General features: G+C 39.1%; 3 protein-coding genes, 3 long non-coding RNA genes and 1 other non-coding gene across 8 annotated transcripts; 5 read left to right on the top strand and 2 right to left on the bottom strand.

Moving 5' to 3' along the window:
* Positions 1-43: 43 nt before the first annotated feature.
* Positions 44-25,158, bottom strand: LOC135336196 (endophilin-A homolog). The gene is made up of 9 exons (XM_064531927.1): positions 25,016-25,158; positions 24,835-24,876; positions 24,484-24,597; positions 23,971-24,223; positions 1,654-1,904; positions 1,337-1,504; positions 974-1,134; positions 731-829; positions 44-391 (listed from the first exon to the last, which is right to left on the bottom strand). The coding sequence occupies exons 5-9, from the start codon at positions 1,798-1,800 to the stop codon at positions 226-228; spliced, it is 741 nt and encodes a 246-aa protein (XP_064387997.1). The 5' UTR covers positions 1,801-1,904; positions 23,971-24,223; positions 24,484-24,597; positions 24,835-24,876; positions 25,016-25,158; the 3' UTR covers positions 44-225.
* On the bottom strand, positions 1,199-1,280 carry Trnas-aga (transfer RNA serine (anticodon AGA)). Its single transcript has one exon. It is a non-coding gene; the product is annotated as a tRNA-Ser (tRNA).
* Positions 2,984-4,389, top strand: LOC135336199 (uncharacterized). The gene is made up of 4 exons (XM_064531933.1): positions 2,984-3,179; positions 3,376-3,532; positions 3,590-3,726; positions 3,943-4,389. Exons 1-4 carry the CDS (start codon positions 3,105-3,107, stop codon positions 4,174-4,176), a joined length of 603 nt encoding a protein of 200 aa, XP_064388003.1. The 5' UTR covers positions 2,984-3,104; the 3' UTR covers positions 4,177-4,389.
* On the top strand, positions 6,496-9,221 carry LOC135336195 (uncharacterized). 2 transcript variants are annotated; one of them, XR_010394791.1, is made up of 7 exons: positions 6,496-6,691; positions 6,914-7,007; positions 7,316-7,502; positions 7,812-7,862; positions 8,057-8,183; positions 8,282-8,418; positions 8,818-9,221. XR_010394791.1 is itself a non-coding variant. In XM_064531925.1 (6 exons), exons 2-6 carry the CDS (start codon positions 7,221-7,223, stop codon positions 9,034-9,036), a joined length of 816 nt encoding a protein of 271 aa, XP_064387995.1. In that variant the 5' UTR covers positions 6,496-6,691; positions 6,914-7,220; the 3' UTR covers positions 9,037-9,221. The 2 variants fall into 2 exon arrangements, 1 of the variants encoding a protein (XP_064387995.1); XM_064531925.1 differs by having other exon boundaries at positions 6,914-7,502.
* On the top strand, positions 10,404-13,209 carry LOC135336202 (uncharacterized). The gene is made up of 2 exons (XR_010394792.1): positions 10,404-12,810; positions 12,862-13,209. It is a non-coding gene; the product is annotated as an uncharacterized LOC135336202 (long non-coding RNA).
* Positions 18,619-19,794, top strand: LOC135336204 (uncharacterized). Its single transcript, XR_010394794.1, has 3 exons — positions 18,619-18,696; positions 18,937-18,993; positions 19,619-19,794. It is a non-coding gene; the product is annotated as an uncharacterized LOC135336204 (long non-coding RNA).
* On the top strand, positions 21,667-22,599 carry LOC135336203 (uncharacterized). Its single transcript, XR_010394793.1, has 3 exons — positions 21,667-21,801; positions 22,036-22,205; positions 22,545-22,599. It is a non-coding gene; the product is annotated as an uncharacterized LOC135336203 (long non-coding RNA).
* Positions 25,159-25,227: the final 69 nt, after the last annotated feature.

Raw genomic sequence — 25,227 nt, 5'->3', positions numbered from 1 at the left:
CACATGTCTCGAAAATTACACCGCGACTATGTTGCGACCATAAACAGAAACTAATCACTTCAGCAAAAATTATTTTTGGAAAATAAATGTACAGAACAATACAATACGAATCAAAAAAATGTATAATTATTATAATTTATTATTATTTACACAAAAATTTATTACAAAAAAGTAGCGCATAACATTGTTCACTACAGTGCATGCATATTTTAACAGTTAGGTATATCAGACGGCTTGCACATAGCTGAATGGTACAATACCACTTCTGTTGCCAGTCGTACATATGAGCCACTCTTCGTTAATTTGTTCCTTGACAACCAGAATATCGTCCTTGTTAAATGTAAGCTCATCCGCATCATCTCCAATGTTATTGTAGAGTGCCTTCACTTTCCTGTGAATGTGTGTGTGTGTGTGTGTGCGTGTGCGTGCATGTGTGTGTGTGTGTGTGTGTGTGTGTGTGTGTGTGTGTGTGTGTGTGTGTGTGTGCATGTGCATGTGTGCGTAAATTGTCAGGCTACTAAGCATTGTGTTTTTTGCTCAAAATGAGGCCTGTGATTGTATGCCTTCAACCATGCAATTTCTAGTAGTATAGCTCTTTTGGAGATGTACGTAACTAACACATATGGTTTGCTAGATCAAATATCATAATGGCTAGATCGATCAAGTTCTAATAATTATTCATGCAGTTTGTACATTATGCATGGATCAATGCATATGTATGTTGCCTTACCTCTCATTTGACTCGGGTGGTGGTGGTGGTTTGGGTGACTGTTGCTTCAGTTGCTTTGGAGGGCCTGTAATGGCTCCACCCTTATTTAACTCAAGGAAACTGCATGGACAAAAGGAAGGAAAATGGTCATTAATATATAATTAGAACTACGGCAATAGTGATCTTTAGCATGCACTTTATACATGTCTTATTTCTTGTATGGTGAAATAATTACGACTATAATAGTTGATTAGTTATTTATACCCGTCAGATATCTTCTTCCACCAAGGCCCCTGCTGATTCTTCTTGATGATGGTAGTATGCTGGCGAGAGCTGGGCGGGGCTTGTGTTGGTGGGTGTAGCTCAGTGAACGGTGTTCTAGTGGGACTCCGTTGATTGTGCTTCTCTTGGAGTTGTTTTAGCGCCTACAAGAAAACAAAAGACGAAAAAAATAATTATGTATAAAATCGGGGAGTAGGGGAAAAAAATCGTAGTCGGCAGGATTTGAACCTGCGCGGGCAGAGCCCAATAGATTTCTAGTCTATCGCCTTAACCACTCGGCCACGACTACTCATACTTAACCGATTCAAAATGAACACATTGGTTGCCAAAAATTCGTGAACTGACCGTAACAGTCGTGAGATGTCCGTCATCTGTTTCCTCTATTGTTGCCTGATCTCTAGCGGAGCCGTGGAGGGGGCTGGTGTCCCAGACTACACTCTTCACATTTCCAGCTGTCGTTCTTTGACCAGTAGCGGCATGCGTCTTGACGACCACAATAGGACGTACCGGAGTCTGAAAGGAAACGAATCAAAACTAGTCCCTGTATGACATCACAACTCTTGTTTATATAATCGCAAAATGTAATATTTTTTGCTGATTTGGTTCATTCGCAAAACACTGTTAGTAGTAATAATGCAGCTCTATATAATTAGACCACTTACCAAGGAGTTGGAATGGTCACTGACAGAGCTGGTCTCACTGACGCCATCGCCCACCCCCACCCCCACCCCCACCTCAACACCCTTAGCTCTCTCCAGCGCCTGTCTGCTCTCAAAGTCGATACTGAGGTCAAAGGGCAAATGGACCATTGGCTCAAGAGTAACGAGGATTTGCTGATAGAGAGCTTGATAAGGTTGGTAGTCGGCGGCCAGACGAAGAAACGCATTCGGATAATAGAACTTTTTCAGTGTATCTGTGAACGCCAGGAATATTTGATTAGAGTCGGATAGAATGGTGTGCTAATTGGATGAGCGGCAACACAAACACACAACAAACACACATGCCTCACCCCTCACCTGAAACAAAATATTAGAAGCATGCAGGAGACAGACATGCATCAATTATTTTGTCTATAAATTAATTTTATATGGAGACAATTCCTATTCCAATTAATGCATGCTAATGAAGGGTGACTTGTACCCAGAAATAAAATGCTTAATATTATGTGTACTAATAATAATAGCAACGACAAAATAATTGAATAATGTACACAAAATCTCGATCTGTATGCACAATACACTCACCACAATGTGTTCATCATGCATTGTGCATGGGTGACAATGCACATACTACCATGCAATACACACTGCTATATCAATAATGCTCATTGTCTTCCCTGCCCATGCATGCATGCACATGCAGGAACCATATATATACAGTAGAACCTTGATTATCTGGACACCATGGATCGCGTATAGCAGGCCGGATAATCGAATGGATAAACCACGCCGCCTTGATACACCCACTTAATTGGTGCATGTGGGCGTCTGCGCATGCCTATCTCTATGGTAGCAGCTTTAATGCACACACTCATAATTAAAAGAGACACATCCATCTTCTGATTATTCGACCCTAAAATTACCAAGTCGACTAAACGAGGTTCTACTGTGCTTACAACAACTGTTATATACATGTACAGCTGAGAGTGTACTTTTGAGAAAAAGAAAGTGACAGCATGCTGCTATGCATGCCCATGCAGAAACAAAATGCTTGTATACTTTACTATTATAGTAACGATAAAACAGATAATGATGACAAACAATATATATAGTAAGTTCTGTGTTTGCTGATCAACTATAGCTACAATCAACACAGAGGTTAGCCTTGAGCATGCATGTAAGGCTTGAAATGGGGACAATCCACTTCTCCAGACAAGTGTATCAGAGACACTGCATGACATACTCACCATTACCTTGTATAGTATAACCACTAAGGGGGATTTATACAATACACATGCACTTCTATAATTGTGTGCTTCAATGCATGTGGTTACTACACATGCATGCACACTGCATGGCCCACATCCTTGTGCAGCCCATGCATAGAGCTACACTGAGTTATAATTAAAACCTGAGACTGTGCCTTTTTGAGAGAAGTAAAGAGCTACAAAACAATGGCTACCCAAATACAGCTTCCCCCTGGTCATCACACAATAATGGGCACTGACATCAGACTTCAAAATTCACAGGTAAGTAAATAAAATCTTTGAGCTGATACCGAGTTTAGAACTGTCAGAATAAACAATGCACTTGATATATACTTGGATTGCACTTTACGTACAGGTATAGAGCAACAAATTAAAAATAATGGCCACTACGATATCCTCGTGTACATGTGTATGTTTAATTAGCATGGTTACGAGCAAGGAGTTAACATGAATATAGGTGATTAAGAGAGGGGATAGTGACACACCATACTTCAAACTATGGGTGAATTCGAAGGCATTCCAGGCTGATCAGTTGGTCTATATCGACACCAGTGAGCAACGAATGCTGTACAATCCTATTACCTATTCTGGCAGCTACAAGACCAACTTGTCCAGTACGTATAACCCATGCACGGCAGTTATTGAGCTATCTAATAATTTAATATTTGCAGTTGTTATGGTAATGAAAAGGGAGCAGTCGGGTGTCTACACCCTCTCTAGTGTCGTACTGCCCAACAACGACCTCATGCCTACAGGGAGTATTAAAAGCACACCTGTGTCCACTATCTACGATGCAAATTTCCAAATGGTGAGAATGATAAAGGTCATCTATTGAGTAAGCTAAGGTAGATAATTGCAACACATGGTATATGGCTGTTAGCAGATATAATTATACATGTATGCAATTACCTTCAATAATTAAGACATAATATATATAGCTAGACAGTGCATGTGATATATATATATGCACTGTACTGTAACCCCATGCATGCAGTCAATCCGTATTTCTCAACTACATGTACAGGGTGCTAGTACCAAATTCACTTTCATTCATCGCCTCATTGACACCAAAACCTTTGCAATCTACACTGAAATTGACGACGACCCTAAACAAAGAGCGTACCTACTACCGCAAGTTGACGACACACAAACAGGCCAGAGACAATACGTAATTCGAGCTGTGCAGACAAAGGATCAAGACCCGAAAGGAAAGTACTTATTCAGTACTAGCGTTTGTAAGTTTCCAGGACTCGGATGAGACGCACCATTCTTTGACTGAAAGTACTATATAGAGTTCATATTGCTGTTTTTGTACAAAGAATACAATATCAGTTAAGACTTGTACTTACATGATAACATTTATAGCTCCAAATGTTCCATTATCTGTAAAAATCAGTAGCTATAGATCTAAGTGAGTTTCTATATTCTGAAATGGGCCTTTGTTCTTAGACATCTAAATGTGATAATAATGTGAATGTGAACCTAACCTGAACTGCATACTGTAGTGAATATTTATGGCTCCGGACACACACATACACACACACCCACGTAGGTTTAACGGTTGAATGGAATGAATAAACTAAACCACTAGCCCATAAAATCACGAAACATTTGCAATGCTAGGATGGGCTGGGGAAAGCACCAAAAAGCATGGCAACAAACGAGGGGGGAGAACCGTACATCAATCTATTATTGTATTATAGTGGGTAATTTGCGTGCGGAAAAATATTCGTGGTTTTCGTAGTTGAAGGTCTGACCACGGATATTTTACCCACAAATGAAGCGACCTTTACCTCCAATGCAAGCAGCAACCCACGAAATGTCTCAATTAGGCCTTGCCCAATTATGCTAGCATAATTTTGAGACTATAATAGGTGCAGTGGAGCATTGAGCATTATGCCAGCCTAATAGGCAAAAAGTATTAGCCTATTAGGCAAATGTTGGTAGAAAGTACTTATAGAAGCTCAAGCATGAATAATGCTAATAGTTAACCTTTACATGTACTTCTGAGCACATGGTCCACGTCGTGGCTAGACTGAGTATATACGTATGGAAGGTGCTAGTAGTACTACTAGATCAGGTGACTTTTTTCTAAGATTTCTTTCACCAATAATATTTCTTTAGGATTATATTATATACAAGCGTCTGTGATGTTGCAGTATAATTCTCGTTGATGATTTTGAGACTAATGGGTAAGAATTAAAGACTAATAGGTATAAGAATTAAAGACTAATAGGTACAATGCATGAGACTTGGAGACTAGACTAATAGGCAAAGTTTTGAGCATAATTGGGCAAGGCCTAGTCTCAATATTATTGAACCACGAATATTTTGTCCCCCGAAAATTACCCGCTATATACGGTATATAATTATGTAACACAAGCCCATGCATTTCCTTATTCACAGGCAATGTATACAATACTTATTAATACTTATTGTGTCAACAATTTGAATGAACAATATAGCGCTCGATACACAGACACACATTTGCATTGTTATAACGGTTAATGAATGAGCCTATAAGCCACATAAACTACAATACTTATTAATACTTATTGTGTCAACAATTTGAATGAACAATATAGCGCTCGATACACAGACACACATTTGCATTGTTATAACGGTTAATGAATGAGCCTATAAGCCACATAAACTACAATACTTATTAATACTTATTGTGTCAACAATTTGAATGAACAATGTAGCGCTCGATACACAGACACACATTTGCATTGTTATAACGGTTAATGAATGAGCCTATAAGCCACATAAACTACAATACTTATTAATACTTATTGTGTCAACAATTTGAATGAACAATATAGCGCTCGATACACAGACACACATTTGCATTGTTATAACGGTTAATGAATGAGCCTATAAGCCACATAAACTACAATATTCATAATTATTATGGTAGGTAACTTCCAAATGGTGAGAATGATAAAGCTAGGTCATCTATTGAGTAAGCTAGGGTATTATTATTATAAAGGTCATCTAATTGCAACACATGGTATGGCTGTTAGTAGATATATACATTCAAGACATGTATATAATTATAGCTATAGACAGTGCATGTGATATACATACATACACTAGCTATACTGTAACCCTATGCATGCAGTCAATTCGTATTTCTCAACTATACATATACAGGGTGCTAATACCAAATTCACTTTCATTCATCCTCCCAACGACTCCAAAACCTTTGCACTCTACACTGAAATTGATGACGACTCTAAACAAAGAGTGTACCTACTACCGCAAGTTGACGACACACAAATAGGTCAGAGACGATACGTAATTCGAGCTGTGCAGACAAAGAATCAAGACCAGGAAGGAAAGTCATTTAACTTAAATTTAATTGAAACTGAAAGTACTATACATTTTGTTGCTTTGTACAAAGAATACAATATCAGTTGAGTGTATTATGTATTATTTATTGCATGAGCACAGTGCAATATGCCAGATATTGGCTCAGTAGTAAATTAGTGGTCGAGGGCCGTATATAGGCCTTGTATAGTAAACCACTATAAGGGGGAGGTACGATACACATTTCTATAATTCTACACATGCATGCACACTGGCCCACATTCTTGTGCAGCCGGATAACTTCGAACCCATGCATATAGAGCTATACTGAGCTATAATTAAAACCTGAGACTGTGCCTTTTGAGATAGTAAAGAGCTACAAAACAATGGCTACCCAAAAACAGCATCTCCCTGGTTGTCATACAATACTGACCAATGACAACAGGCTTCAACATTACCAGGTAAGCAAAATGGACTATTTGAGCTAGTAATTTTCTGATACTGAGTTTAGAATTGTGTAGCCCCATATAATAGAAAAAATAACCTGAGATATATACGCACTAGATATATAAAGCACAACTGATATAATGGCCACTCCAACATGCATCCTAACTTGTACATGTATATATTCTATGGTTACGAGCATGCAAGGAGTTAATGCACGAGCATACATGTATGTATAGGTGATTAAGAGACCAGAGAGTGACACACCATACTTCATGCTATGGGTGAAATCTGAGAAATTCCCGGCAAAACAGTTGGTCTATATCGACACCAGTGAGCAACGAATGCTGTACAATCCTATTACTGCTATAATTATGAATGCCCAGAAACAGGTTCTGCACAACATGCTCACCACGTGTATAGTGACCACACACAATGTCACACAATACGCACTTCCATAATTATGTGCTTATCAATTAATATCAGTATACACATGCATGCACATGCACTACCTCACATCCTTACACACTGCCCCACATCTGCCACATGAACTGCCATATGAACTGCCCCACATCGATCCTTAGGCACATAATTACCTTGAACCCATGCTTAATAATGGCTATGCTGCTACCACTGAGCAGACTACCACTGAGCAGGCTACCATTGAGCAGGCTACTACTGAGCAAGCTACCACTGAACTCTAAAAGTTGGCAAAAATCTGAGACTGTGCCTTTTAAGAGAAGAAAAAGCAGCACAACCATAGCTACCCCAAAACAGCCTGGTCATCATACAATAAAGGGCATTGAGCCCAGGCTTCAACCATTTGAGGTAAGCAAATTGGACTCTTTGAGCTAGCAATTTCTTGATATCAAGTTTAATAGTAACAAAGAGTATTGTTGGGCCATACTGAACAGTAGAAAAACAACCTGAGAGATATAAATTATACGCACTTATTAATACGTAGCTATAATATAGAGACAAGTAATGGCCACTCATACATCACGGCTTGAAGTTAGTGTACATATGCTGTATGTTTTATTAGCCATGGTTACGAGCAAGGAGTTATGTCGGCGGAGTAAGTAGTTACAATGCTTGCATGTATTGCTGATCATGTGATAAATATTTGTTGCTTCTCAGTCGACAGGTTATATAACACTCTTGGAATCAAAAGCTTTAACAGAGAGACAGGTATATCAAATTATTAGTAGGACATGTAGCATGCAGTGTAGGCAGTCTGAAAGTTGATAATACCTTAAATGAGCAAAATATCTAAGTGTATCACATAATTAGAGGGTTGCCTTAATTCGAATGTATACGTACGTATATAATTTATAGTGATCCTATTATAATAAATAGTCTCACACAATTATGTTGCTATGCAGCTAGCTACTATGCCTGACAACACGTTGTATATTGCGAAGTTTTCAAATGTGAAGAATCAGGCGGCATATCTCAACACTTCCAAGCGCACGTTGAGTTACAGATTCCCTGAAAATTCAGATTATTCAGGTACATTAGTACATTTATACATGTTCTGCATGGGTAGCTCTATAATATTATTATAATGATGTAACTCAACCGTGGATGCATGCGATATTGCACTGCAGTTTTTATGATGATCAATAATGATGGCAACGAAACTAACAACAAATACTACTGGACAACCTTCGTCCAGCAATCCCAATACCTGTCTGTTACAAAACTCCGGCAGAGCAATGATAAAAATCAACTCTCATTCATTCCAGTAAATAAATTAATGTGTATATACCCAAGCACTTAATGCAGTATCAGGGAACGCATGTATAATTATATAGATACAAAACTTGTGAATTGTGGTCGCCCTATATAAGCAGGACACCCTCTATTATAATAGTACAGTTAATGGGCCATAACTGCTCTGTAGCATATGTGTGCTAGCAAGACACATGCATCTTTGTATTACATCAATTGATGATCTGCCTAACGGTTAATTATACCTCTAATTATTCAGCAAAGTATGCTAAGTATATTAGTTAATGTACAGTGTAGAGGGGTTACGCCCTCGTAGTCAGGAGGTGTGGTTTACTGTCATAAACCCCGAGGCACTGTGAAATAATTATAAGCTATTAATTATAAGCTAATAATGTAACATTTCTTTGCTTAGGGAGAAAAACCTATTTGGGAAGTGGAAGGTCAGAAAGGCAAACCTACTGCCCTGGCTTTCAAGCAATTCTTTGATGGTAAAACTTACTATCTAAGCACATTTGAGGACGACGAAATGAAGGACGCAGTGGGCGTTACTGAAGGACCACTTTCTAAAGCTACATACCCTATCAGGATTCACCAAGTGCTAAATTACACCTCCGATGATCTATCATTTTAGACTGTGGAAGTACGGACTGACATGGCGGTAGCATTAAAATCATTGAGTAGAGAAAGAAGTGAACAGTATAAATTATACGGTATTTGAATTAGTGACTTAGTGACTTAGTTATTTCAGATTTTATGCTTCTAGTTGCACGGTACATGATTTATTTCTACATACAATGCAATGATTTATGACAAAGCTTAACACTATAACTAGAGCACTAAAGTGCAAACCCTCGGCTGGTGACATGATTATAAAGAAACCAGAAATATAATGCAGTGCATATAGTGATGTTGTTATCATGTATGACTTGCACAGCAACTCAGGAGCAATAAAACTAAACCAGACTGGAGGCATGCTGAAACATTTGAGAACAGGTAGTGGTACTATAGATATATGCACTGTGGATTAGGATCACAGTAAAGAAGCCTGGAGTCTCAGAGAAGTATGGCTCCAGGTTCTGCATATGGAGTAGGATCCCAGTCAGCAGCAGGAGCTATATTCAAGCTTCTACTTAGTGACCCTGTTCCATTGTTCCTGGTATATACAGCTTTCTACTGTAGTGACCCTGTTCCATCGTTCTTGGTACAGGATCACTTCAGTTATAAGTAACGCATGCATGTGCAAGTTCTGTTCAAGCTACATTTTGCTCGCTTTTATTAGACAAAGAAGCTTTAACACCGAAAGCTGCCACTATCAAAAGTACTAACTTGTTGTGTGGAGGCTACTCATGCTGTAAACGCAGTGCTAGAACATCCAGGTAAGCAGACCTAGTCACAAGCTTATTTAAGCTTCTTAGCTTTTGCTCGACAAAGAAGCTTTAACATCAAAATCTGCCACTATTTAAACCAAGATATTGTTATGTGAAGGCTACCTATGCTGCAAACGCAGCGCTATGGCATCCAGGTGAGTAGATATACTAGTGACAAACAGACAAACAAACAAACAAACAAACTAGAGCACTGAAGTGCAAACCCTCGGCTGGTGACATGATTATAAAGAAACCAGAAGACTGATATAATGCAGTGCATATATTATAGTGATGTTGTTATCATCATCATGCACTGGCATGACTTGCACAGCAACTCAGGACTAAACCAGACAGGAGGCATGCTGAAACATTTGAGAACAGGTAGTGGTACTATAGATATATGCACTGTGGATTAGGATCACAGTAAAGAAGCCTGGAGTCTCAGAGAAGTATGGCTCCAGGTTCTGCATGGAGTAGGATCCCAGTCAGCAGCAGGAGCTATAATTCAAGCTTCTACTTTAGTGACCCTGTTCCATTGTTCCTGGTATATACAGCTTTCTACTTTAGTGACCCTGTTCCATCGTTCTTGGTACAGGATCACTTCAGTTATAAGTAACGCATGTGCAAGTTCTGTTCAAGCATAGATTGAAGAGAGAGGGATAGGAAACGGAGTGGTGCACGTGATGATCTTACATTGAATCTGCAGTGGAGCCTCGAAAATTATCCGCGCTACGCCCTATGAACGAGGCTATTAAGCACACTTTTGCCGGGTAACTCCCAAAGCTGTGTTTCCTCGAGACATAATCTCTTTCAGCAACTTAAAACACGCCTAGTCCATGAGCCACGTGTAGTACTTGCTAATGACTGACCACACCCAGTAAAAAGAGACTTTCCAATAAAGTTATATGTTCCCAAGGCTGTTTTAGAGCTATTGGAACATGTAACGTGTAAGCGTGCTGGTTATGACTACTACAATAGGTATAGACCTTGAAATATAAGTGAGTTGCACGGACTAAGCACAGTTACTTGTAGTTTATTATGCACTGAGTGTAGAAATAGATATTGTTGTGATGGCCTCGATTAAACCGCAGCGTAGCGCGGATGTTACTCGAGATACCAACCGTTTCCTATCCCTCTAACTCTTCAATCTATGGTTCAAGCTACATTTTGCTCGCTTTTATTAGACAAAGGAGCTTTAACACCGAAAGCTGCCACTATCAAAAGTACTAACTTGTTGTGTGGAGGCTACTCATGCTGTAAACGCAGTGCTAGAACATCCAGGTAAGCAGACCTAGTCACAAGCTTCTTAGCTTTTGCTCGACAAAGAAGCTTTAATATCAAAATCTGCCACTATTTAAATCAAGATATTGTTGTGTGAAGGCTATCCATGCTGTAAACGCAGTGCTGTGACATCCAGGTGAGTAGAAAAGCCAATCACAAACAAACAAACTAGAGCACTAAAGTGCCAACCCTCGGCTGGTGACATGATAACAAAGAAACCAGAAGAGTGATAATGCAGTGCATGTAGCATGTATGACTAGCATGCGCTAGAGCAATAAAACTAAACTAACAACGTACATGCATGAGACATGCACTATGGACTGGGATCACAGCAAAGAAGCCTGGAGTCTTAGACTAAGAGAAGTATGGCTCCTTCCAGGCTGGAGTACGTATAGGATCCAGAGTCAGTCAACAACCAGTCACAATTCTACTTTCTTGACAATTGTTCTTGGTACGGGATCACTTCAGCTGAAAATACATAATCAAGCCTTGACTACGTATTTTCAGCTGAAGTGATCCCGTACCTTGACTCAAGGCCACGTGGCAAGTTTTAGCTTCTTAGCTTTTGCTCGCTTTTACTCGACAAAGAAGCTTTAACATCAAAATCTGCCACTATTTAAACCAAGATATTGTTGTGTGAAGACTACCTATGCTGCAAACGCAGTGCTATGGCATCCAGGTGAGTAGATATACTCGTTACAAACAAACAAACAAACAAACAAACAGACAAACAGACAGACTACTATAACCCGTGGCCGCCCACGCGCCTCGGGTTAACAAACAAACAAACGAACAGACTACTATACCCGTGGCCGCCCACGCGCCTCGGGTAACAAACAAACAAACAAACAAACCAACAGACTACTATACCCGTGGCCACCCACGCGCCTCGGGTAACAAACCAACAGACTACTATACCCGTGGCCGCCCACGCGCGCCTCGGGTAATTATTGCATGCATATGGCACTAAAGCAAACACGTACAAGGTGGAAATCATGCATACAAGTTGAGGTGGGGTGGGGATGTGCCCGGGGCACTTTGCTATATAATTATTTTATGCAGGAAATGTATATAAAACAGCTATTGTATGAGTACAATGTACTGTGACCTCACATCCTATAGGGGACATCCTGCGTGGTAGTAGAGTCTATACATAGCCTCGATCCCAGGCCGAGTTTTCGCTTTTATAACGGTTAGGCGAACAACTGGGCCTGGTACTAGTTGTCTGCGCATGCGTCAATCGTTCGTCAGATTCTGACGAATGGATATTCTCGTTCACTTTCGTGACATTTATATTCGTGTACTATCGTGTACTAGAAGTCAGTTCCCGTTTTATCATTATTGGAATCGATTGGAATGGCTCTTAGCTGAAGCTTCTCTCTTCTCTGAAGCTTATTCTGAAGACTGAACAACAAGGGAAGAGGTATAAAGCTTTGTCAAGCTTGTTAAGGTCAGATATTTTTGTGTGGGCCCTATGGCCGGCTATGCTATCAAGTCTTGTTCATGTTTGGCAAGAATGTAGGTAGACTATAGTTTCATCATTAATATGATGGATCAAGTGAAGAGTGTGAGCTAGAGAACTTGGTGCTGCCATCATCAGCTCGTCGACAATGACACTATAACCGAGAAATTTAATATGTATAGATCTACATGTATTTAAAATGTCTACTTCTCTGTACAGGAGCAATGGCTAATATCCAGCTATCCCAACAGTGCTCCTCTTGGCTATACTAACGGACGAGACTGGACAGTTTGAGGTAAGGGTTTAACCGTCTTTGGTTTCTTTTAATATTGTCCTATACTCACAGACACAGGACTGGAGTATGACCTGCTCATTCGAGCGTTGCTTGTGTAGCTCAGAGACATCAAGAGAATCTACATTTTCTCAAGCAATGAGTTACGAGTTGGGGCCTAGAATCAGAGAAGTCCAGCAGCCTGCTAAATCTTTTTGAAACGTAATTTGAAGGCATTCAATCATCCTGAAGTTGCCCTGGGTCACTGTAATTGTGCTGCAGCACAACTGGCAACTCCCCAGGCCTTTGTGAAGCAGCTCCCTATGTGCATCTTTTGTGTATTCACTCTGTGCATTTTCTGTGTACAAATTTCTATTATTGATTTATTAAATATTTTTGCCGACCACAAATATACAATGAAAATTTGACGCATGCGCAGACAACTAGTACCAGGCCCAGTTGTTCGCCTAACCGTTATAAAAGCGAAAACTCGGCCTGGGATCGAGGCTAAGTCTATACATTGCATATATTGTGGTAATTATTATCAACAGGGCCCTTAATTAGGCGCCACTCACAGGTACAATGAATGGAGGGGGAGGGGAGGGAAGGGCTTCCTGTTATGCCACCATTTCTAATAGACGGCATGTCTGAACTACTACTCATAACAGCCGTTTGTTTACTAGCCCGTATCCTGCACGGAAACCATGCATGCACACATTATAGAGCCAACCTCAAATTTAACACACATCTAGGGTCCTCAAGAGTTTGAACAAATAATTATGGTAAAGGTTTCCACTTTTGTTTAGTGCAATGATTGTGTGCAATGAGTGTAAGCTGCGTGTATAGGCTCTATAGCCTACTGGATTTTATTCGACAACGAAGCATTGTTGAGAAACTCTGCCAATTTTTATGAAGAGACTATCCATGCAGGGGAACCTTTATATAACAAACACATTGGGGAAACATGATCGAATGGAGCAATAGCTTATATAGCTGCTAATTTTGTATTGTGAATGACAGCATTGGATGGATACTGTTCTTAATCCATCAAAAAGGGACACTGATCACATGGTGTATGGCTGCATGGTGTTGAATGGGTTCTATTTGGCCTCAAGCAAAACAATGGGGAGAGCACCCACCAGTCTATATGCAGTAATGCCATGACAACAGGTGTGTTGGAATGTTAATGGAAGCACGAAGCCAGTTTCCGCCCTATTTGCTTAAAATTGAAAATCTGTCATAATTGTATTAAACTATACTAGATAAACGTAGGTGATACTACGACACCATACTGAAGTGCTTATACAGTGTGTACTATATAGCCTGGTAGGAGTAACAATAATTTATTAATGCAAGAGACGTACGTGTGCTCACAATTCATGAAGCTTGCACCAATTTAATATCCAAAACACTCCTTAATGCGTTAATATGCACACATGCATGTGAAAAAGCATTAATTTGTTATTTAATCTGATACGGAAAGCCCTAACCACAGGTGCTTAGAAGTGGCTTAAACACAACCACCTAATTAGTAACAGCCAGGTGGCGCCGCAAAAACAACAAAAACAAATCATCTCCGTAATTATACACAAAGGTGAAAAAGCCTTTGTTCTGATATGGAGAAATGTGTATGGGTGGTATTTATCAAACTCCATATCACGGTTTCCTGGTCACTAAAAGTGAAGACAAATCTATTTCTTTACGCACTCATCATTACAAATGACATCTATAGCTGGAACATGTTTAACTTGAAACAGTAGCCATACAACCCGTAACCACAGATGCTTAGAAGTGGCTTAAACGCAATCATCTAATTAGTAACTGGTAATCAAAAAACAGGATACGATAAAATGCCTCTGTAACTGCACACTCTTGCTGTGTATGCCTCGAGGCGTAGCCGCACTAAGGATACGGTAAAGCTGACTGTGTGTGTGTGTGTGTCTGTATAATGTGTCTGTGTGTCTGTTTCAGCTGTAACTGCTCAACGGTTGCAATGCAACGGAAACTATATATAGGCTTCTAGCCACATTCTTTTGGATTTGATTTGTGGATTAATTTGCAAACTAAAGCTTCTTTCCTCGAGTTATGGATAGTTTGACTCACAGTGAAGGCTGTTGCAGTCTCTTTAGAATCTTTCATAGCATCATCGGTTCGCACAAACATTCTATTCGACTTATTTGTGTTGAGTTTGACCTTCATAAAGTCGTCATAACGTTGTCATACTTTACTAAAATTCAAAGTTTCATATACCATTGGATTCCTTGTTAAAAAGCGGTTCTATCTATATGCTGTAGAGCCGATAAGCTCCAACCAGCTAAAAGTTAGCATTTTCCATGCAGAAGTCCCAGGCATACTTGTCCACCACATGAAACATAAATGAAGCCATAATTGACCACATAACTTCCGGGGTCGAACTCAACGCAAATGGACTTTAGCTTGTTTGTTAGCTACAAGATCAGAAAAGAGCAAAGCTGCATGCACGTACACTGTACTGCTAGCCTTCGACCTATCGTTATTTTAGAGGCAAATCGGGCTGCCTTGATCCCATCCCTTTTTTTAATTATTTTATTGACAGGAAATGCAATGTAGATCTGCATGCTTCTATCCTCTGGCTTTGGCTTCTATCCTTGAAGATCCATCCATCAGGCCGTCAGATATACTTCTGTTTCCATTAAGCTCCTCTTCTATATATTGACTGCAGACATGTGTGTTTCAGTGTCAGCAATAATTGCAAACATTACTTCAAACTCTAATAGTTTTTGAGCGAAAGCACAACATGGTGAGAGGTATTAGCACAGCACAGCTTGCAACACTCGTTATTATTGGTTATGCATGAAAACTACGAAGCCATGCATGCACACATAAACAAACTTTCCATACACAACATTTCAGATCGAATGACCATAAAAGGGAAATAATATGAGATTGCCTTATCGACTGTTGTGTCTTCTGACAGGAATCTGACTGTAACCGAAGCCGGCTTTGGCCATAATGAAAACCAGGCCCACTTTGTTCCTGTGAGTTCACTATAATATATATAGATGCACATGGAGCTTTTAGTAATAACCATAACCTAAATCTAGCTGTTAAAAATGCAGCAGAGAGAGATTAAGCATGCCTGATGCATGTGAGCTATTTACGTATTAATGGTGAGATCTTACTATATAATAAAAGATACATTACTTTTAGGGGCCAATAAAGCCGGCCGCAAGATGGACGATAACTGCGGATGCTACTAACGAAACATGGATTGGATTCCACGCAAAACTGAAGGATGACGACTACTTTCTTAACACTCCGTTTAAAGATCATGATCATGATCAAGTAATTGTTGGGGAAAAGACAAAACAAGAACACCCGTTTTACGTTTACAGCCTTAAGAGTAAGATATCTTTGATCCCTTTACTTCCATCACATATACAGTGAAAAAATAAACTGTAAATGAACTTTAGAGGAACAGTTTTAATAAATGTTGGAGGAATAATATTATAGTAGTTATAGTTAACATACGTATAGTAACATTTTACTATTATTACCTTTTAGTCATGAGTAATGGTTTTTGTGAAATTGCAATTGTGTATAATTATTCTACTCTAGCAAAAAGGGGCAGGTGTACACATATTCTAGCAGCCATTTTGGAATGATGATGTCATATGATGTAACAGGTGGTGGTCCAATGGAAGCGCCAGTACCTGCACTCAAATTGATCCAATCACATTAATTTTAGTTTAGAAGATATTCACAAAAACGTAAAAATCAAAAGTTCTACTCTCTTTGGTTGTTGCACTGTACATGTACAGGGTGCTAGTATACCAAATTCACTTTCATTCATCCTCCCAACGACTCCAAAAATTTTGCAATCTACACTGAAATTGACGACGAGCCTAAACAAAGAGTGTACCTACTACCGAAATTTTATGGCGAGCAAATAGGCCAGAGGCAATACGTAATTCGAGCTGTGCAGACAGTATCAAGACCAAAAGGAAAGTACTTATTCAGCACTAGCGTTAGTATGTTTCCCGGACTCAGATGAGACACACCATTCTTTAACTGAAAGTACTATATACAGTTCACATTGCTGTTTTTGTACAAAGAATACAATATCAGTTGAAACTTGTACTGTATTATTAGAGACTATTTTGATCACATGACAACATTTATAGCTCCAAATGTTCATTACCTGTAAAAATCAGTAGCTATAAATCTAAGTGAGTTTCTATATTCTGAAATGGGCCTTTAATCTTTGAGTTAGAAACATCTAAATGTGATAATAATGTGAATGAGAACCTAATTCATACTATAGTGAATATTTATGGCTCCGGACACACATACAGTAGCACTCATATAAAAGTTCCCGTTCCGTACCGTTCAATTTGCGTACAACGGTTCGCGTAGAAACGGAATGAAAACGGAAGCCAGCTCATTAAAATTTAATACGGTACGGAAATAACCGTTTTAATTCTGAAATAACGTTCGCAGTGTAGCTGCATGATTTGCTCCGTAGCTAGCTGGCTAGTGTTCCAAGAAATCAAGCTGGTGAACTGTTCTACTAAACAAAGAATCCTCATCCTTCACAAACAGCTACGGAGCAAGTACAGAATCCCTAAGAAGCAAGGTCAAGGCGAGCTAGATCTAGTTAGAATAATTACAGACATTTAGTTTGAACATTTATATTTATATTTATAGCACTGTACATGAATTTGTTATTCTTCATTTGACATGATGTTTTAATGATACAGGACATTGTATACGATAGTGTATAATTTATAATGAAGTGTTCAACAAAAGTAATAGTACAATCAGATCATAATATAATGTAGCTGTATCTAAGATTCCAGACTGAGAGATCCGGTTGACTTGCTACTACCAACTTTCTCATCTTCTTCCAGCCTTGCATGTAAGTTCTGCAGTATTCCCAGTGCTATTTGTATGCCCCTGGATTACACTAGAGAAGTTAGTACATTTGTAGCTTGCTTAGTACATACAGAATAAATAAAAATTATTATTGCTAACTCAGCAAATTCCACCCGTTTTTTCTCCTAGAACGGTGTAGGTAATTACGGTGCGTTTATGAATAATACGCTACCGCTTAGTTAGCGTTTTCTGACTCCGTAAAAACGGGAACGTTACGTGCAACTGAAACGCAACGGGAACTTTTATATGAGGGCTACTGTATGCACACACACCCACGTAGGTTTAACGGTTGATTGAATAAACAAACTAAAACACTGGCCCATAAAATCACGAAACATTTGCAATGCTAGGATGGGCTAGGAAAGCACCGAAAAGCATGGCAACAAACGAGGGGGGAGAACCGTACATCAATCTATTACCATATATAGTGGGTAATTTTCGTGCGGCAAAATATTCGTGGTTTTCGTGGTTGAAGGTCTGACCACAAATACTTTACCTACAAATGAAGAGACCTTTACCTGCAATGCAAGCAGCAACCACGAAAATATTACCCACGAAATGTCTCAATATTGCTGAACCACGAATATTTTGTCCCCCGAAAATTACCCGCTATATACGGTATATATATACCATAATATTATGTAAACAAGCCCATGCATTTCCTTATTCACAGCCAATGTATACAATACTTATTGTGTCAACAATTTGAACGAAACAATATAGCGCTGGATTCAACAATTTGAACGAACAATCAGCGCTATATTGTTCATTCAAATTGTTGACACACATTTGCATTGTTAGAACGGTTAATGAATGAGCTTATAAGCCACATCTACAATATTCATATTATGGTAGGCACGCACACCTAGTGGTTGCTATATAAAGCATCAATTTTAGCCTTACTCTATTCGGTAAACAAGAGCATATCCAAGACGACAAAGAATGGCTACCATCACACAGAGGCATCTTACAATCCACGTCAACGTAAAAACAGACGTAAGTGGAACATATATACAGCAGTGTATGTAGTGTAAAGTGAAACTATATAAAAACGAGCGTTGCAAGCTGCGCTGTGCTAATGCCTCTCGGCATGTTATGCTTTCACTCAATAGTGTTATAGTAGAGGGAATAAGTTTCTTATAATGGATTATACATTAAAGTTAGCTTATAATTATATCTATATATTAAGCTCACTGAGAAGAAAAGACTTGTTCACATGCATCTATTGTTGTTCAGAATGAAAGTTCATTCGAATCGGACCTGAGCATGCGTGATCCACTCAGTGCAGACGGAGTAAGTTAAATCAGTGTGCTATGCAGCTGTACATATATAATAGTTAGACACTGTGTATACATGATTTTATTTACTTGATTAAACGCCCGGGCGTTTATTTCAGATCGAAGTCTTTAGAGGGGGCGTTTAATCCAGGAGGGCGTTTATTGTTATGTCCCCTCCAAAACTCTTGCACAGCACCATGCAGTTATTGTGCTCTTCTTGGGCTGCTGTCTCAGCTTAAATCTATTTCTCAGCTTAAATTTAAGTCATAGGAGTGCCCTCTGTGTCGGTATCTCTCTCTCTCTGCCATCGATGCATCATAAAAAGTATTTTTATTCTATGCTGCCATGCTTGCAACTGGATTCCATGTGCTATTTCAGCTCCATCCACAGTGCCACGCCCCATATATGGGCGATTATTTAAGATGGGCGTTTATTGACAAAGACAGAGCTTTTACCCTGGGCGTTTAAACGAGATGGGCGTTTATTCAAGGAGGGCGTTTAATCAAGTAAATACGATAAGTACATGATTTTCTAAGTTGGAAAGAACACTTCCTTTAGCCAATCAGATTGTAGTATATAATTATGCAAATGAGATTGTGTGGCTCCACTTGAATTAAAATGTTCGTACAATGCACAAACAGCTGGCACAAGAGACTTCTACACCTGATTCGGGTAAATTGTTTGCAATGAGATTCCCAAGCAGAGAGAGCAGCGACCGATTCGCCTATATCGACACGTACAATAACGTATTAAGGTATGACAGTGATGACGAGAAAAGAGGGCTATCAGGCAAGTCAATCTATATAGCTGTCCAAAGATTGCCCAAGCTGCTATGTTTTTGTATGCCACATAATTATAATCACATGACTGTCACATGCAGCAATCATGAGCATAAGAAATGTGACACCACCACGTGGCAGTACAGACCCCATATATCACCTGTCAACAATCGTCAATCCTCTCTCTTTCCTAACACCTGTTGGTAACGCAGTGAACGGAATTCAACAGATGAGATACTCATATGTACGTTTGTTGAGGAGATGGGGAGTTGAGTAGGTATACTAAATTGCCACGGGGTATATAGTTTAATAGAAGGTATATCACTATAAAATGTCCATTTTCCGGGTGGGAAGGTAAACAACATTCAGCACTATATATAGGTCCTCCCGCTTTAATTATTATATTTTCCCCACGCAGTTCGGTGTAGGTGAAAATGCTCCACCAACATTTAAAGTTCTCGGTAGAGGAACTACGCTTTCATTTTCAACACTAGTGATAAATGAAAAAGCTGGCGTGCCTGAGGCCTCAATAAACTATCTCACACCAGAAGTGATCGACAGGAGGCCACAAATTGTTGGGTCAACGGTGCAAAATTACAACACGGAAGTGTATGTTATCGGTAACTACACATACGACACGCTGCCTGTTGCTAAGTAATTGACTCCTAATTGACAGTGACAATGAATAATTATTGTTAGATAATAATTTTTGTGAATAAGTAGGTTTTGAAAATATAGCACTATACGTATTTATACTAAACAAACTTGATTATTCATTAAAAGTGCTACCTTTATTACCTTTATAATATTTCTCAGCTTAAATTTAAGTCATAGGAGTGCCCTCTGTGTCGGTATCTCTCTCTCTGCCATCGATGCATCATAAAAAGTATTATTCTATGCTGCCATGCTTGCAAGTGGTATTTTAGCTCCACCCACAGTGCCACGCCCCATATATGGGCAATTATTTAAGATGGGCGTTTATTGACAAAGACAGAGCTTTTACCCTGGGCGTTTAAACGAGATGGGCGTTTATTCAAGGAGGGCGTTTAATCAAGTAAATACATGTATCTAAATATGTAGTTACGTCACTAGCATGCATGCATACATATACAATCATGGGTGCAGATGAGAATTTGCAATTGGAGTATTAACATTTGTACAACATAATATATACAGCTTGCACAAGAGACTTCTATACCTTGTCAAGGTAACCTGTTTGTAATAAAGTTCCTAAAAGATGGTAGCAAGCGGAGGAAATATTAATTTGACTGTGACAAATGCACTTAGAGTGTGGACAATAGCTTATAATTATTAGGTTTATGAAAAATAATATTATAGCATAAGCATATACTGTAGTATGTATATAATTTAGTGTACTAAAATTGATTATTGGTTACTTTAAAACAATAAAAAGTGAGCGAGTGTGCATATACGAACGATCACAATTAAGAGTCATCATTTTATGTATAGTATATTATTATATACCTTTAAGCATTCATCATCATAGTTACATGATGTATACTATAATAGTACGTTTACAGGTCATTATACCTACTAATACGTACATATGGAATGCAAAAGATGCTATATACAGCTCCGTCACAACACACTCTCTGATAAAAGATTGATGCAAATAATGATAAGCAAAATTAAAAAGGGTGCAATGATCCTCGTACAAGTATTCCAGTTGGCAAAGTGGACACACACACACACGCACACACACGCACACACACATGCATGCACACACACCCACGCACGCACGCACGCACGCACACACGCACGCACACACGCACACACACACACACACACACACGCACATTGTTATCTCTGTGGTAATCATGTATGTAAGACGATACACACGCATGTACGACATTCACATATGCAACCGGTGGTAATAACAATATAGGTGAAGCCATAAATTGACAACACACAAGTTCCTGGGCCATGCATGCCATATAAATTGACTACAACATTTCCTGGGCTATTCTCAACGTAAGGTAAGAAAGACTCAGTCTCAACAGATACTACTCAAGTGGAAAATAAAGGTAATTAGATATACCCACAAACATGCATCTTACCGTTATGCCTTAATTATGAATACCAAATAACTATAAATTATGCTAAATATTTGAGACCCTATAGTGGGGCACTATAGTTAACTATAAGGTATTGTATTTTTTATGAATAGCGAAAAATCAAACCTGTACCATTATGTCTCAGTTTATAATATTATTATAATTGCCTGACTTAAAGAATAATTATATATATATACAACTCAGAATTAAAAATGGGAGGATCGCTTGACACACAAAATAGATCAATCACACACGAGGCTACCGAGGAAGTTGCTACCAAGAAAGTAGATACTGAGGAGGCCACTACTGAAGCCATGGCTACTCCAAAACAGCCTGCCCCCGGTCATCATACAAAAATGGGCACAGATTCAGAGGTAAGCATGCAAGTTGGGAGTTGGCAAATTTCCTGATACACTGAGTTTTAGCGATATTGTTTAATGAAAATTAATGTTAGTACCGTAGTTATTATAAAAAATGGTCTAGTATATTGAGCCTATTATAGATCTGAGACACGTATATACGTGATATACGAGCTGCGCTGTTCAGTATAATTATAGCCATTATATAATTATAGACTTTGAGCGTTGGGAATCGTTATATACAATTGAACTATACAATTATGACACCTGGTTTTGTTAGTGGTTACTTATTATTATAGCCCATGCATAAACACACACACTCTTAGCTCTAATCAGCAAACAATATTTTTGCAGCAAACAAAACAACAAGAAAAGGATCCCACACCGAGGCATCTTACAATTCACGTCAATGTAAGTACAGACGTGAGTGGAACATAATCATTTTTAACAGTGTATATACCATGCATTCTAGTGTATAGGACATGCAGCCTCCTTATAAGTGACACTAGCTCTTCATGGTACTAGTATTATTTATACTTCCCACCAGAAGACAGTCTATCTCCATAATTATAGAACAGAAGTGGCTGCTCCCATATGGAATTATATATGCTCCAAATGTATGCTGCCAGTGCATAATTATATCATGCAGTTTAACACTGTATAATCCACATCATGCTTACACATGCAGAATGAACGTTTGTTCGAATTGGACCTGAATGATCCATACAGTGCAGACAGAGTAAGTTAAATCAGTGTGCTACGTAGCCAGGGTGTCATACAGGATTTTGAAGTAGAGGGGGGAAATGAGAAAAGTAACCAGAAAATGTTGCTAAAAAAAGGTCAACTGTTATTTCAATACCCAGCTATGGACACTCAGTCATAATTGAAAGGGGGGGGGAAAATTGGAGCTAGGGGGGATATCCCCCCTTTCCCCCCCTGTATGACACCCTGGTAGCTATATACTATAATAGTTAGAAACTGTTTAGGATTAAGTTTCTACATGATTTAGAAGCCCAACGGGCTGGTTGTAGTATCCCGAACGTATAGTGAGGTTCTCCTAGCCCTGAGGGCTTCTAAATCATGTGGAAAGTTCTTAAACATCTAAGTATTTTAGATCATAGCAACCATGAGTATCTAGCCAATCAGATTTATCTAATCTCTGCTTCTAAGTAAGTACATCATTTTCTAAGTTGGAAAAAACACTTCTTTTAGCCAATCAGATTGCAGTATTTATGGCAAACATGATCTAAACATAATTATGGCCACCAATTTTTACATGCATTTTGTAATTGTAGCTATAATTATACTATAATAGTTAGACACTGTTTAGGAAGTTTGTATTTTTACATGCATTTTGCATACGCAAAATCACCAATCAGAATAACTACGTATTAGAATTATATCACCTCCGGTTGCTATATACCAGTTTTGTCACATACTGTATACAGTAATAATAATATACATGTATCTAAATATGTACTGACTATGATACCAGTATGTACCGATACCAGTATGTACCGATACCAGTATGTACATATACATAACATGCACACACACACATCTCAACTACGTTGGTAATGGTAGAAGGAGGTATGTACAACACCTATAACACAGTAATTATAAGTATGTACTGTACGTGTACACAACAGTTTTTTCAACCTCAGTCGCTTGTAATAACCGTGTGTAAATTAAAAACTTAGGAGAGGCTAATGTCTGCACATTATTTTAAGAGCTACAGTAGCTACATAGGGGTACCACAATAAACACTTATTGGACGTACCTGCAAATACGTCGGAAATATCAGAACTCAAAGGGAGAGGCGGTCGTAATTTGTAGGAAGATCTGCTCAACAAGTCCGGCTCATCGTGCAGATAAGCCACACCCACCACAGGTGGTGGTGATTAAGGGGAGCGGAGTCCACTGGAGTGCACAGGGGAGGAAGGTTGAAGAGGGTCTGGTGTGAACTGGTCTGGTGCTGTTGTCATGTGATTGTCATGTGATAGTGACTCATCTGGTGTAGTATCGGTTTGAGACTGTGCAAATTGTACCATATAAAACAAGATTTATGCAACAAATGAAACTTGTCTGTAGAAATTAGTGATCACCCACAGACTAACAGTGGCTGTAATAAAGAGGTGGCCTAGTCCAACTGCATGCTACCGATACTTTGGGGGCTGTATTATAGATTATAGAGGGTGACCTGGTTTAACTTATAGGCTGCTCACTGAACAAGCATATTAATTACAAGTACGATGCAAATAAGAAATTTGTTTTGCTATACATTTTCACTAACCAGGTTAGGGCTCTCTGAGTCTTGTGGTGTGGAGAGTAGCGATATCTCCCCCTCCATTGACAGAGTGTCGTCGAGCAGGTCATCAGCCAGTTGCTCACTCAGTAGCTGGTGTAACTGTGTGTGTGTGTGTGGAGGGGGGTATGTGTGTGTGTGTGTGGAGGGGTGGGGGTATGTGTGTGTGTGTGTGTGTGTTGTGGGAGGAAGGGGCTCAATGCATTTACATGTAATATGTACAAGGTTTACAGCTAACGAACGAGTTAACTAAATGCTACAAAATATGACACAATTTCTCCTGGTGGCGGCCCATCTATGTACTGTGATTAACATGCACATAATATCACACGTGAATACCTCTTCCTTCCTCTGCAGATCATCGTCCTCATCGTCAGAGCACTAATGGAGTGACGTATGTCAGTGTGTGTGTGTGAGAGTGTAATAGAGGCTATGATTATATACCGGACCTTGTTGCTACATACAAGTTGATAGTACCTACAATATATGGGGACGGTATTCCCATATTTTGTCAGCTCACCTGGCCTGAATCTACTGCAAATATGACAGTGCTGCCTTCCATATTTAGTCTTGGTAATTATATTCTACAGTTTCCACATTCATACACACTAGTATGTATAGTCAGAGAAGAAAACTGTTCTTTATTTTTTAAAGATTTGCCTTGGTGACCCAATTCAATGACCTTTGACCTCTTGCAAATTTAAAACGCACATGTCTCGAAAATTACACCGC

The sequence above is a fragment of the Halichondria panicea genome, chromosome 5, assembly GCF_963675165.1.
Source record: "Halichondria panicea chromosome 5, odHalPani1.1, whole genome shotgun sequence".
NCBI classification, from domain to species: Eukaryota; Metazoa; Porifera; class Demospongiae; order Suberitida; family Halichondriidae; genus Halichondria; species Halichondria panicea.
Note: the sequence above shows the minus strand (reverse complement) of the source record. Positions and strands in the feature narration are given on the sequence as shown.